Source organism: Hydra viridissima, unplaced genomic scaffold, assembly GCF_058129835.1.
Source record: "Hydra viridissima isolate aposymbiotic clone 2 unplaced genomic scaffold, HvirCarnegie_v1 scaffold_2, whole genome shotgun sequence".
NCBI lineage: Eukaryota > Metazoa > Cnidaria > Hydrozoa > Anthoathecata > Hydridae > Hydra > Hydra viridissima.
This window is the reverse complement of record NW_028324301.1, coordinates 8,859,087-8,874,638: the sequence shown is the minus strand read 5'-3', so window position 1 is coordinate 8,874,638 and position 15,552 is coordinate 8,859,087. Positions and strand designations below refer to the sequence as shown.

Here is a 15,552-nt window from a genome sequence, read left to right as displayed (position 1 = left end):
ATATGCAGGAATAAAATTATAACTTACCATGTAACTTGGTGATGACAAACTGAAGACGTGATTTGCTCTCGAATTATTGAGGTACTGAATGATAGAGTATAATAATCACATTAACGAAATAACATAAACATCCGTCAGTCTGCCTGAACCATCATGAACCATAGACTCGTAGGTAGGGCGGGCAAATCTATTTATTAGTACTCGCGGGTGTGGGGGAGGAAGCTTCGCGGAGGGCCTGCAAAACAGTCACGGTGAAGTAAAATCCGGCTGAAGTAAAAAAAATATAAATTGTATTAACATTTGGGGGCCTACTCCCAGACGGGGCCTGGGGCGGACCGCCCCCCACCGCCCCACCTTCGGTACGCCACTGAATTACCCCCTTCCTTGAATTACATCTTCTTAAATAATTTTTTTTTTGTTCTATTACAAACTAGATCAAAAATCATCGAAAGATTTTGAATTTCATTGTTTGTTTAAAATTTATAACCGTGTAAAGTTTAAAATTCCTCCCATTTACTTCCTAAATTTACTTAAAAGGTCGTAACTTTTAGACGAGAAAATTTTTTGATGAAATTTTAAATCTGTTAATTAATATTGATTAGTTTAATATTATACAAAAGACAGTGAAAGGGGCTTTTAGGAACCATACCCTAGGGAAGGGCTATTAAGGGTCGAATAGGGTTTGCTACGATCATTTTAATACAGTATAAAAGAATTCTGGTCTTTATGGTTAAATTTATATTGATATTTTGCAAAGTTATTTTAAACTTTTGCTCATAGGAAGTTAAATATTGTCCTTTTTTCCAAACTACATTCCTGCCAATAGAAAACTACTTTAAAAATGTTTGTAGTTGTTGCAATAGTTTGGGCTGTGCTCTCTAATTTTTCTCATTTTCCAAAGCAGATTGAAATTTTATTTATTGCTGGGTCAAAAATTACAACAGAAAAATATTCTAGTATTTACGATAACACTTGATAACATGAGAATATCTTCTCTATGTACGTTGCCTATGAAGGGACATCTATATTTCATAGTTTGGGACCATTTCCCTTCTTAAGATAAGTTGTATAAAGCCATTATTAGCTTTTAGCTAGCTAATTCTTAAATTTTTATTTATTTGTATAATAGAATTAAATAACGATTAAAGAATAAGCTAGCTATAGGCTAATCAGTTGTCTGATTTACTTTTGGAAAAAAATGAAACAAGAAAAGACATTTCGATGCACTTGGCTCAGAGAAAGTATGATTGAATCTGTAAAGAAAGTTTGTAATATAGAACTATCGCTAAGAGAAGCAGCTCGTGTTTTCCTCATTCCCTAAACCATGTTAGCACAAATTATTAGCTGAGTATGTAATTGAAAAAATTATTACCTGAGTATGTAATTGAAATGGAGATTAGATACTTTGCAGTAACATATAACCAGCTTCAATGTTAAACATTTGATTTTGCAGCTTGAAATAGCCTTCAACATCAATTTAATTTTGAAGCACAAAATTTTGATGCGTAATTTTCTTCATCAACATTCGTACATCAGTCTTTTTAAAAAATAGATCTGCGGTCTCTAAGTTTGTTGAAATTTTGCAATCAGTAATTGACAAATATGCTGGCAGCATTTTTTTCAAAAAATGAGTTTATGGACCATTCTCACACTGAATTAGTTTGTCATGCACAAAAAAATGGTTGGATGAATTCTAATTTGTTCTAACATGTTTTAAACATTTTGCACACAATGTCTTAAAATGAAACATTCACATTTTCTCCCTCTGATAGCTCTGGTATTCAGGATAAATTTTAAAGCGAATGCATAGTAATTAGACTAACGATTGCATGTAGCTAAAGTACATTATGTATGAATATGTGTTACTACATTCATAGCATGATCGCATAAAGAAGTTAGGGGTCAGTCTCAGCAAGTAAAGGATTAGTCTCAGCAAGTAAAGGATTAGTCTCTTTTTTTAAAATATTTTTTGCATGTCGTTTTCTTTTTCCGTTAGTAATGAATAAAATACAAATTTCTATATCAGACATTTGAAATATATCGAATTTCATATAATTCATATGTTTAGACCTACAAAGTTATAAGATTTCGGGAAAAAAAAATTGTGATAATTTACATACCTTGTATTGTTTTGTTTCAACCTTTTAAGACAGTGGTGTATTACTATGCGATTAAATCCGTTAAACTCATTTCTCAAAAATAACAAATTTTTGCTTGAAATAAACTTGTCACAACATAAACGTTTGCGTTCTATTTTAAAAATTTCTATAAAATTCGATTTTTTTAAAAAGACTGATTTAGCAGTTGTACTTTATTTGTTATTATTTGTCATTAACAGGTAACCAAAAGCCAATGCAAAGTAGTGCACTGTTCAAAAAAATGATCTTCCACTCAACCTTTCTGACCCAGAGAAAACCTCTGGAGGGGTAATAGTACATACCTAGAGGATTAAAAAAAATCATTTCCCCGAAATCAGGAATCGGCGTCTGAGAGAGAAAAATGCATTTAAAGATTCAGCATAAAATGCACATTTAGACCTCTCTTCAAATCAATCAATATGACATTTTTGAAAAAATACTTTAATTTACAAATTATATTTTTAACCCAAATATCAATTTAAAGCATTAATATTTCCACTATAACATGAAAATACTAAGAAAACAAATTAAATGTTTTTTACAAAATGATTTTGTTCCAAGAGTGCATTAGAGCTAGTCTTTTTTTTATTCTAAAAAGAGTATAATTTTGCCTTGCTCAGAGTAATTCATACTTGTCCATTAGACCATAAAATTGTTTTTTTTATGTATTGCACATTGGTAATTAATAAATGCATAGCAACAACCTAAAATTTTGTACCATATAACAACAGCCTAAAATCTCGTTGCCACCAGTTTTACAAGTATTTAACCGTTTCAATTCGTTTAGCAGAAAAATCTGGGAAAAAGCGCATTTCTAATCTTTCAAAAACTTATCATCTATTTATTGTCAATAAAAGCTTCTTGTATTTAATTATTTAGAAACATAATTCTCAAAGATCAAAAATGCCAAATAAGGCAAAAAACCATGATGAAAATAGAAAATTAGTTTTTTTTTTTCTTTGCCTCAATAAGGCATAAAGAGCGCTCACAAGTGATATTATGGGAAGGGTCAAAAACATTCTACAGAAACAAATTGACTTCCAGGATTTGAGAGTGCAATGTGGAATTTGTAAGGCTTATCGATCTACCCTTAAAAGACATGAAAAGTGTCAAAAAGCCACACTTCCCCAATTATTTGATTTCAATTCAATCAGTGTCAAAACACTTACAAGATCAACATCCTGTGATTGCAAAATTTTCTCTACTGCACGACTATCAGGAAAAGCAGAGCCTGACCTGCAAGAAAGCTTTATCTCCAGACCAGACCCCCAATTCACAAATTGTTACAGAGAAAAGATGTGTGAAGTGCTTCTCTGTTGTTGGATGAGGTATTTCTCATGTCTGCACAAAATCCAGCCTGCACAAAAACTTGTTAGAAGTCTCAACAAAAGACAGAGTTGCAGCTGAGAATGTTGCAGTGTCAGTTATATCTTCAGCTAAATCCAGACGTCTCTTAACAGAAAAATGATGCCTTGCTGCTTTGAGCTTTGCTAAAATTTAAACGAACACAGACCTTTGGCCTAATGTGGGAATAAACAAGTTAGCAACTAATCTAAATGGTGTGTCACAGACTCGTATAGTGGAGAAAAATTTTGCAGCAAATTTCCATTCTTTTGGAAAACAACTTTCAGAAGAGTTTAAATCCACTGGCATTTAACTATCTTCTGGAAAAGGGTCTGTTTCGTCAGGGTTTTTGCTCATTGCTCAAATGTCAAATTCCTTCTTGAATAAACCATCCTAACGAGAAGCATTTCATAAAACAATCTCCCAAAGCTAGAGATTGCTGGAGAAGGTGGTTTTCTCAAAGTCAATTTGGGTGTTATAGACCTGGAGAACTTTTCTCAACTGCACAAAAGAAGGTTTTCGACTGAACAAAACTCAAAAGGTTCTTGTGTGAAACAACAACTGCTACTTGCTGTGTGTGAAGAACTCACAGAAACATGATAATGTTAGGCTGACCTTTGACTTGATAAAAGTAAAGGTTTACACATCTTCTTTTCCTGTGACTACACTGATCAACATATATTGCGTTATATTACAACATATTGCAATATTATTGCGTTTTCAATTAAAATTGCTACAAATTGCTCAATAAATTGACAACTAAAAATGCAACAAAATTTGACAAATGCAATGTGTTTTTAAATGTAATTTAAATGCACTTAAATAAAAATAATTCCGATGCTTTTCTAATTACCCTTGTCATTTTTTTGTTTTACATACGTTTAATGTGTTAATAAGCAGTAACAAGGTTGTTGTTAAAATATTACAATATTATTGCAATATTATTGCAACTGTATAATATGGATTTATTGCAAGTTAATGTGGAATTATTTTTATCGGTTTTAACGACTTTGAATGATTTTAATGTTCAAAGTGGCGTTTTGTACATGCGCGGAACGAACCTGTCTGGTTGGAAAATTTGTTAAAATTTTATTTGCGCAATGAAACGAAACTTTTTTAATAGAAAGTACGAAAGAAGAATTTTACACTCTACAGCTGAGTCTACGTCTTCTGAAGAGGACATCATTAAAAGTAGTTCTCAGTCCGACGCACAGTGACTCAAAACAGCAAAAAAATGGTAATAAACCCCTCACAACTTTTCTATAAGTTAAGTGCCCTTTTTTAAATAATATTAAATTGCAATAATTTTTTATTTCAAAAGTATAAATAATTGTTTCATAAAACTTTTATTTTGTATTTTATAGTTAAAAGAAGTAAAAAAATTTGATATTATTTTCAAAGAAATCTGAAAAATGTGAGATTTTTATTTAACTAAAATAGAGTATTTTTAATTTAAATAAAAGTGCATATTTATTTTAAAGATAATCTTTTGGCTCTATATGTTTCAACTTTACTCAAAAGTAAAAAAAAGTCTAATTTTTTTGTTAAAATTTAAAGACTTTTCTAAAAAAAGGTTGCAAGTAATTGTATTTTTTCTGTTTATATATCAGCTAAAAAAATGTTCCACCGAGTTCCAAAAATATATACATTTTTTCTAGTTAATTAACATTTCTACTTTTAAATTATAAAGGGATTACTGCGGTCTCTTGCGGTATTGGAAGTTATTAAAGAAATAAAAATGTTGATAAACACTTAAAAACCTCGTTTTCCGCCATTTTTAAAAGTATTTATTATTTGATAGGTACAACATGTTTGAAAAAGCTTGACTGAACAACTTTAGTATTTCCTGTAATATAAAGTTAACTTAGTAAAATAGTGTTATTACAGGATGTAACAATGTGACAATTGTTAAAGCCATTACAAAATAAAATTTTAAACAGTGTAAAGTAAAAAAATATATAATGTAATTTAAAATGTTTCTGATTTATTAGTTTTATTATATTGATGGTTCTTAAAAACAATAACAATGAAAAGATTAGATCTTATCCCAAAGATACGTGAACTAGGAGTGGATAAATTAAGGTTATGGAAGGATTTACTTAATGAAATAAAAAATACTGAAGAAATTCGCAAAGAAAACTTAAATAAAGTAAAGGTTGCTTTAGTTATATTTATTTCAAAGGTGAAGAGAAAACTAACACAATGTGGACAAAATTATGATACATTTATACAAAAAGAAAATCGTTGGCTTCAAAGAAACCTTATGAACAATAAAAATTGTCATTTTGGTTCTGGAAGGCCCCATAAGCAATGGGATGTTCTTGGAGAGCAAAGCAAAAGAAAAAAAATAAAAGAACTCGCCACTGAACATCATGAAGCTCTATTTTTAGCTTCTGCAAAAAGTGCAAATGCTGCTGGAGAAAAAAAAAAAGCTTCTTTTTTAAAAAACAATATCTCAAATCTTTTAGAGATAGAAAAAGTTGATAAAACTTTGGATAAAACCTTTCCCATCATTATGAGTGTAGAGGAAGGTCTTGCATTAAAAATGAACACTGATCTCAGCGATAAACAATATCAAATGATCAGAAACTCAGCTCTTGTTCACAATGTACATATTTATCCTACCTTGCACGATATTTTGGTGGAAAAATTGAAATGTTATCCTGAGAATATACATTTTTCTGAAATTTCTGCAAAGTGTACTCTTCAAAGCATGTTAGATCACACTGTGAGTAGAATAACTGAAATGATTGATATGCCTAATTGTGGTCAAGGTAATGAAATATTTGGAGTTTTATATGGAAAGATTGGTTTTGATGGAGCATCAAGCCAAAGTGTTTATAAACAGAAATACTTTGAAACAAGCATCACAAGTATAGAACTTAAGAGTGAAGAAAATCTTTTTAGTACAGCTTTTGTGCCTTTATTGCTCAAAGTAAAAGATGGCGAAATTTGGAAAAATGCAAATCCTTCAAGTTGTCACTTTTGTAGACCTCTTCATCTACAATATAAAAAAGAGAGTCCAATTTTATCCAGAGAAGAAGAATCAGATCTAAAAAATCAAATAAATACCTTAAAGACGTTTTGCAAAGTTTTTGATATTGCAGGAAGAAAGGTGACCTTTAATATCAGCTATAGAGTTGATCTTACAATGTTTGATAATAAAGTAGTTAATGCACTTACAGAGACAAAATCCACTCAATCCTGCAATGTTTGCAATGCTAAACCCAACGAAATGAACAATATTGATTTATTAAAAGCAAAAACTGAGAATGAGTCAGCCTTGGGACTTGGAATTTCAGCTTTGCATTGCTGGATAAAATGCTTGGAATTTATTCTTCATTTGAGTTATAAAATTGAAATTAAAAAGTATAAGCCAAAAACAATTGAGGAAAAATTATCTGTAGACTTAAAAAAAAAACAGATTCAGGAACTCTTCAGGGAACGGTTAAGCTTATATGTTGACATGCCTAAAACTGGGTCTGGAAATACCAATGACGGCAATACTGCCAGAAGAGCATTTAAAAATAGTAAAGCTTTTTCTGAAATTACTAAAGTTGATTGTGATATAATTGAAAGATTGCATAATATTCTCATAACCATATCTTGTGGATATTCTATTAATATCAATGAATTAGATTTATACTGCACTGAAACAGCTAAACGTATAGTGAGTTTGTACAACTGGTATGTTATGCCTCCCACTGTACATAAACTGCTGCTTCATAGTTCTTCCATATCACATAAATTACCTTTACCAGTCGGGGTATATTCGGAAGATGCACTGGAGAGTTTAAATAAACAGATAAGAAATTCTAGACTTAAGCACACGGCAAAAATTTCAAGGTTAAATACAATGATGAATCAGATGCACTACCTTCTAGTAAGATCAGGTCCAAAAGTATCAAGCATATCTTTTAGAAAACATAAGAGCTATCGAGGAAAACCGTTACCAGATGAAGTTATTAAATTAATTGTGATGTAAATAATAAAATGAATGTAATAAATTCAGTTTTTTTTTCTCTATGTATCAACCTCCTTTAAAAACCATTTTTATAAAAATATCAAGTAGAGTAATATATCAAGATAATGTGTTTGTCTTGAAGATTCTAAAACTTGAAAAAAAAAATTTTTGTACGCGTATAGTCACCTTAAATGCGCGTATACGCGCATAAGCGCGCGTTATACGCGTCGAAGCTACGCATAAAAAAAAAATTTATTAATAAATTTGAAATCTTTGACCCAAAAATTATTATTTTGATATATAACATTATTGATTTACGATTTATGTCAAATTTTATTTAATTTTTACCGTTTTTTTATCGTTCTGAGTCACTGTGCGACGGTAGCGATACGGATGATAATGTTAACAATGGTAGATTTACCCACGAAACAGAAGAAATTGTAGTATCTGAGCCTGAGGAAGAATCAAAAGCTTCCATGTTTCAGTTTTTTAGTTGTAATCCATTTGAAAATTCTTTATTTGATCCACTTACCAACAAAACGTTTATGTCTTTAACCTTATTGTATTTAATGATTAGCAATTCATTGACTGAAATCGCATTTGATCGTTTTTTGAAGACTTTGCTGGTATGTAAAATGTAGCCTACAATGTGCGATGTACTTGTAAATGAATATTGCCAAGCTAATGAAATTACCAACCAACTTGGCCCTTGATTAAAATATTTTAAAACTCAGACATCTTCAAGTTTAGTGACTTTTATTCCAAAAATTTTCTGTAATAGGTAAGCTACTGTTCAAGCTTAGAGACTTAATAAAATTACAATTAAATAAAAATATTTTGTATATTTATTTATTGAATGGCCTGAAAAGTGGGTTATTTTAGTGTTCTCAGGCCCTAAAAGTTATTTTTAGTTTATTGGCATAATTTTAAAAAATTACAAAAACAAAATGCATTTATTGTCTTGGGCAGACAAATGCCACTGAAAACCTGAACCAGGGTGCATTCCATATTTTTTTTTTTTTTTTCACAGAATATATATCAACAACGCCAAAATTTATTTAATTTTTACCAATACACCAAAAAAAAAAAAAAATTTATAAGGTAATAACAATTTTGTACACCAAAAATAAAATGACATCAATTAATAATTACCTAAATTAACAACATCAAATAAATAAAAAATTTTGTAAAAATACATAAATTTATTTAAAGTCGCTAAACATGGAAAGTTGCTATATTTGAAGATTTATAAAAAGTCTTAAAGTTAACATTCTCTCTTCCTAATTATTGCAATGGTTCCATGAAAGGATTTAGTCAATTTATTTGCTTAGGCTGCAGCACGCACAGCCTAGCCATGGCTTTATTCTAAAATTCTCCATTTACATTAAAAATGGATACAGCCAGTCTATTCAGACTAGTCTTTGAGCCTGCCATATCAAGTAATGCACTGCAAAAAATGCTGCTCTGGCAGTTTAGCTCTGGCTACCATCAGAAATGGTGCACATTGCCAATAATTTGTAAAAAAAGTCTGAGAAAATTGGCATAAGTAGAGAGTCTTTTAATTAGGAACATTCTACATTACTGTCTAGTCTTATTTTCATTTCAACTAAGGTTGGGGCCTGGGTTGGTTGGTAAAACTTCAATAGCTATACTTTTAAAGTTTTAATTTTTTTTTTATAGATTTTCCAGTGTGTAGAAGACGTACCTTCATCTCTTAAAATGATTCGTAGATTTGTTAAAAAAAATGTATTCTCCCATACTGAACCAACCCATACATATTATTGTCATGATTGCTGCACAGCTTTAGTTGACACATGTAAACTAAATCTTCATTGTTCATCACATATCTTTATATTGGATATTATTAGCCAAATGAAACTTGTTTTATCTCAAAATTTGGGAGCAATTAAATCTTATCAAATGGAAATTATATTGGGTAAACGAAAGAGTGATTTAATTTCGAGACAAAATTTTGTCGAAAATATGAAATCTAAAAATGTTTTACATATTCATTTGTTAATGTCAACTGATGGTGGAGAACCATACACAAAAAAAAGACTACAATGTGGCCATTTCATGCAATTATTTTGGATTTACCATCTTATAAACGGTTTCTAATTGAAAATACATTACTTCTTGGTTTATGGTTCTCATCATTAAAACCTAATTGGCATGCTTATTTGAAGGTAAATCAATTATTAATAGTTATTTTTTATATTAAAATTATAGTTAATTGATTTTCCTATAGTGGTAGAATTCTTTCACTGTTCCAGCTGTGGAACAGTGAATTAATTCTACCACTATAAGTAATGATAATAAACAACAAACAAACAACAATTAGGCATAATTACTATATTACTAACTATTTTTTAGGAGTGCATTAATGAAAAACTGTTTGAAATAGCCCTTGAAATTAACAATGTCCAAGTTGTTATTCATATTGTTGGTCTGGTTTTCGATTTACCTACAGTGGCCTCAATTATCAATCACAAGCAATATAATGGTGAATTTGGATGTCATTATTGTGAACATCCTGGTAGAACAATTGAAAGAAAACATGGTTCAGCAAGAATTTATTCACATTCAGATACAAAATATAATCTTAAAACATCTGAAATGTATGCCAAATATGCTAGATTAGCTGAAAAATCAAAAGTATCTGTATTTGGAATTAAAGGCTTGAATATCTTTAGTGAAATGTCATTTGTTAAAGTGCCAGATATGATACTTATTGATGTGTTACATCTGTTTTACGAAAATTGCTCAAAAAAACTTTTAATTTGTTTATTTTCTGTTATCAATAAACATGAAGCATTTTTTATTGGTAGTGCTGCAAAATTAAATGCTCTGGAAATCTTACTTGCTGATCAAAAAATGCCACATAATATGCCTAAGCCACCAACTATTAAATCATTTATACATTGGAAAGGCCATGACTTTAAAAACTTTATTTTATACTTAGCAGTTCCATATTTTCTGCCATATTTGAATCCTGACTGCATGATGATGATCTATTCTCTAGTAATTGGCATGCGCTTGTCAAGCAGTGAAATATGTTTAGATAAAGTATCAGTTATTAGCCAGCTGTTTAATTTTTATCAAAAATCATTGTCTGAGTTGCTTCCTTTATATATGAATACTATCAATGTTCATCTACTTGGTCATGTTAGCGATATTATTAAAATGCATGGAAGTGTGACAAATTACTCAATGTTTTGTTTTGAAGCTCGGCTTAGTAATTATAAAAAAATGATGAAAGGAACACATGGTCACCCACAGCAGATTGTGCAAAAATTTCTTGACTTCAAAACAGCTTCTTGTTTTTTGCAAACAACAGATCATCCTAAAAAATCTGAAATTTGTCAAGCATTAAATATTGGCATTAGTGAACAGGAAGAATTGCAATTGCTAAATCCTGGCAAATTGTTAAAACATGGTATTGTTTATCATTCAAAAACTTATGGCAAACATAACAGCTACACTTGTCAATTTGGACATAATAAGTTTGGTATCATATTGGATTTTCCTTTAGTTGACAATGTTATACATGTTCAGTTACAACTATTAAATGTGGAATGCAAGTTAGTATCTACTTTTGGTGATATGATTGGAAATGTGAAAGTTAACATTGATGATGACTTATTTTTTATTGTTGAACAAACACAAAATATTGTTGTTATTCCAGCTGACAATCTAGTTTGCAAATGCATATTAATTAAAAGTAAACTACTCACAAAAGAAGTAATAATTTTAACACCATTGAAAGAACTTTTTGAATATGCTTAGGGTGGCTAAATGTAATTTTTGTGATAAACAAACAAATAAACCATGCATGTGTGTTTTTTTATACAATCATTTTATACAAATTTACAAATTAATTTTATAAAACTTTACATAATATTTTACATAAAAATTTTACATAATATTTTACATAAAAATTTACATAATGTTTTAATAATAATTTACAATATTAACAAATTATTTTTATAAAAATTATGCAAGCATTTAATACAAAAACATTTTTATAAATTTTGTACAAGCAAGTTTTTTTTTATAAATTTTATATTTTGATAACTTTGTAAAGCTATCTTGATTGTGTTGTTTTTAATTTTTTTCATAGGTTTATATTATTAAATAATGGCTTATCCTGGTAGAAATAGAACCAAGAAATTGGATTTTGTAGACACTCAAAAGCTTTCTTCAACATTTGTTCTTTTATGGTACAAGGACTGTGAGAAGCATGAGCGTCATACACCTCCTATATCACTTTCAAATACACTTTTTAAGCATTATTTATCCGTTGAATGCCTTGAGTTTCAAGTGGTAAGTGCATTAAAATACAACTACAGATGACAATTACCCTATATACTTTAATTAAAGTCCACCCTAAAATATAAGCCCACTTTTTAAAGATGTTGAAAAAATTGATGTAGATAAATAAATCTAATGTTTTTTTACTTAACAGAAAAATGTAGTGAATGTATTCATTGCAAATAAACAACATTCAGCTGTCATAATATATAAGGGGTCTATTACCCAATGTTGTAAATTTGAAACGTCATTGGATAACTTTATGGATGAATTTGGTGACGAAAATCCTAGCAGTGATGAAGTGAGTAAGTTTGCCCTCAATTATATTGAAGGCAATGCTGTGGGAAAAAGAAAACATAATGAAGACCCATCTTCAGGTAACTTGTGACAATTACAAGTATAATATTATATTAATTTTGTTATGAATTTACTATTCTGTGTATGTAACTACAACTTTTAATTGTTCTTGTATTTTTCTATAGATTCAGACAATATGGCACCAGTCACAGAACGTATAGGCCTAAATGGACCTAAATACAATTTGACTCCTAAATCAAAGGTGCTGAAAAAAAAACGCGTTAATGAAGACCATTCTTCAGGTTATTTTAATAATATTATTACAATTTCGTTGATGTACTTTCTTGAATATATTTTTATTGTTCGTTTCATTTATAGAATCAGACTCCTTTGCATCAGTTTCAAACTATCAAAAAGGATCGTCTAAAAAAAGTGAAGTAGAGATTATGGCTTTGGAAAAGCGCAAGCTTGACATGCTTGATGACAATGTTGATAATGATGCTCCCAAAACCAAACACTGTGGTACACCAAAGTTGAGCAGTCTGTCTTGTTTAGAAGGTTAGTTAAAATACTGTATTTGCATAAGCTCTACCATATTGTGCTTGTACATAGAAGTACTCTATTGTTTTTAACATTAGCAATTTTGGTTGAACAAAAGAAACTTCTCGTTGAACAAAGGAAGACCAACAAACTTCTGGCTGAAATTTTACACCCAATAGAAAATGAAACTATTAATGATAATGTAAGTCAAATTTAATTTTTGTAATTTAGTTGGAAAAAGCTCATCCAATGAGTGCAGCACTAGCTAGTATTGACCGAATTAAAAAAAAGGAAATATTGATTGCTTCAGGAAAGGGTGGCACATTAAGGTGTTGACTTTTTGGTAAATTTTTGGTATCTCTAGTTTCCAATATAAAAAACAGATTAACTTTGGTTTGAAAGTAACTGAAAAGTCATTGGTTTTATTTAAATTTTGAAAAAGGTCACCCACCATGACCTTTGATTACACACTGGCTCCTATATATTATTGAATTTTTTTTTCTTCAAAAGTATATCAACCTGGGTCTCAAAAGAACTAGAATTTTAAAGTGTTTTCAAAGTTCATAATATTTTCTACTGAAACATTTTAAGAAATAATATTGCAAACAAAATGTCATAAAAAAAGACCTTTTCAAGTTTTAGATAATTGTTTTTATATATAAAATTTAATCAATTTATTTTTATTTAAAACCACTATTATTTCTGAAATCTCTATGAAATTCTGGTTCTTTTGAGACACAGGTTGATATACTTTAGAAGAAAATTCACTGATATATGGGAGCCAGCGTGTAATTAAGGGTCATGGTGGGTGACCTTTTTCAAAAATTAAATAAAACCAATGACTTTTCAGTTACTTTCAAACCAAAGTTCATCTGTTTTTTATATTGGAAACTGGAGATACCAAAAAGTCAATACCCTAGTGGCACATTTTCATATATTAGGTAGCTTAATTTGACCGTGCATTGAACAAAGTTTACTAAACCAGATTGTTTACTAAATCCGAACTCATCTGTATTATAATTTTTAGACCGTGTATCCTGGATTTGATGCCGTTTTTAAATTAAATGACATTCAAAAACGAGACCCGTGTTGCTTCGCAAGAAAATTTATTGTTTTGCGATTTGGAAAGGAGTTTGCTTGCACGCGTATTTGTGAACCAAATGGACCAACTGCACGCATTCATATGGACAAAGAAGAAGTGCAGGAAGTTAAAGGTGCACTGGACAAAGTTTTCAAGACTTACAACTGGCGTGTTGTTCGAGCGAGTATTAATCAATTTTTCCGAGACAATAAAAGTAGTAAAAAATAGTTTGGTAAAGACTAAAGAAATTAGTGACGTTTTTATTGTGGTGCGGGGTCATGAGCGATTTTAGCTATTTTGTGTTTACAATATGTTTTGAGTTATTTTGTGCATGTGTTATATTTCTGTGTTAAACAAATACACAATCTATTTTATTCTAAATTTTGTTGTCGTTTTGATTTTTTAGAGTTAGCATTTAATATGAATTTAAAGTGTACGTCAATGTTAAACTTTCAGCGCTGTTGTAAAACGCGCTACTGCTGGACGCACTGCTCGTAGACGTTATTCGATTAACGCGCTACTGCTGGACGCGTTGCCGCTGCTGATTGACGCGCTGCGGCTGGATATATTGTCTAGATACTCCAGGAATGTACTTGTGCTCATTTATAATGCTATTTTAAACATTGTTCAGGTGATCCAATGTAGTTGCTCTGCACACCCTGTCTTACACTGCATATTGTATTATGTAACTAGGGTGTACAGCTGCCGCATTTGACAACTAAATTGTGTTGTTTGATTAGTTCAAAAAGCTAGGTGCATGTCAAATTGATTATATTTTATTGCAATTTTATTGTCAATATTGCAATAATAATAACTTAATTTTATTGTCAATATTGCAATATATTGCGATATTATTGCCCAATAAATTGCCAATCCATTGCAAGCGATTGGCAATATTGGCCAATTGTAATTGCAATTTTATTGTAATTAAAAAAAAAAATGCCGATTAGTGTAGAAACTTGCTAACATTATTTGTGAGATTCAATCACATTCAAGTTCGCACCCAAGGACATAGTAAACTTAGGATTTCCCAGAACCCTTTGGTTAATCAGGAAAGACTTTAAAGGTTTCATCACCTCTGGTGGAGAGGGCAAATTAGTAAAGAATTTTAACAACACCATTAATTCTTCACTGATTGGCTCACTAGATGGTACTCTAATAATAAATCTAATTCCCCCCTCCCCCCTCCATGGAACTGCATCTATTGCTAGGGGTAGTAAATCATCTCCTAAAATCACTCAAAGAGGCATGGCCAAATGCTAACAAGTGGTTAGTTGGACTTAACATCAAGACCACACTCTAAAATTGGAGTCAGTTTGTAGGACCAGAATGCAGAAGGTTACTGAAAAACATTGATTTGCTCCAACAACTTGTATGAAGTGAATCTGCATTTAGAGTGTTTGGCTATGTTGATAATTTCCAAAAGTTCAATGCTGTTGTTGAGTCTTGTTTTCGCAATGATTTGGGCACAAATATTCAGAAAAAAAGTCAAAGTTTCCAAGAATAATATATTGCTCTCCCAGCAGTTTTAATTACACCCAAGGTCCATGCAGTTTTCCACCGCATTAGACATTTCATCAACCGGCAAAAGTGCTCTCTATGAGTCTTCAGTGAAAAAGCAACAGAGGCTCTGCACCATGAATTCAAGCATCACTGGCAAAGATTTAAACGTTCTTCTGGTCATCCTCAATACAAAGAGAACCTGATCAGCAAACATATTTGAAGATCAAATTAATATCTATTATTTGCGCTTTTTTCATCTTTTTAGAATAAAAAATATTTAGTTTTTAAAAATTGTAAATTATTTTTATTTTCCCATTAATTTATGCATATTTAATATATTTGTCAAAATATGTAATTTGAGATCAAAAGCCCCC

At 30.4% G+C, this 15,552-nt stretch overlaps 1 protein-coding gene and 1 pseudogene across 2 annotated transcripts; both read left to right on the top strand.

Annotated features, from left to right (window-relative positions):
* Positions 1-4,617: 4,617 nt before the first annotated feature.
* On the top strand, positions 4,618-11,277 carry LOC145186522 (uncharacterized). Its single transcript, XM_090080680.1, has 4 exons — positions 4,618-4,695; positions 7,832-8,227; positions 9,127-9,632; positions 9,820-11,277. The coding sequence occupies exons 3-4, from the start codon at positions 9,510-9,512 to the stop codon at positions 11,230-11,232; spliced, it is 1,536 nt and encodes a 511-aa protein (XP_089936806.1). The 5' UTR covers positions 4,618-4,695; positions 7,832-8,227; positions 9,127-9,509; the 3' UTR covers positions 11,233-11,277.
* Positions 4,624-13,889, top strand: LOC149891784 (uncharacterized; annotated as a pseudogene). Its single transcript, XR_016450342.1, has 7 exons — positions 4,624-4,719; positions 11,567-11,769; positions 11,912-12,134; positions 12,240-12,356; positions 12,433-12,612; positions 12,693-12,796; positions 13,622-13,889. The product of XR_016450342.1 is annotated as an uncharacterized LOC149891784 (transcript).
* The last annotated feature ends 1,663 nt before the right edge of the window (positions 13,890-15,552 follow it).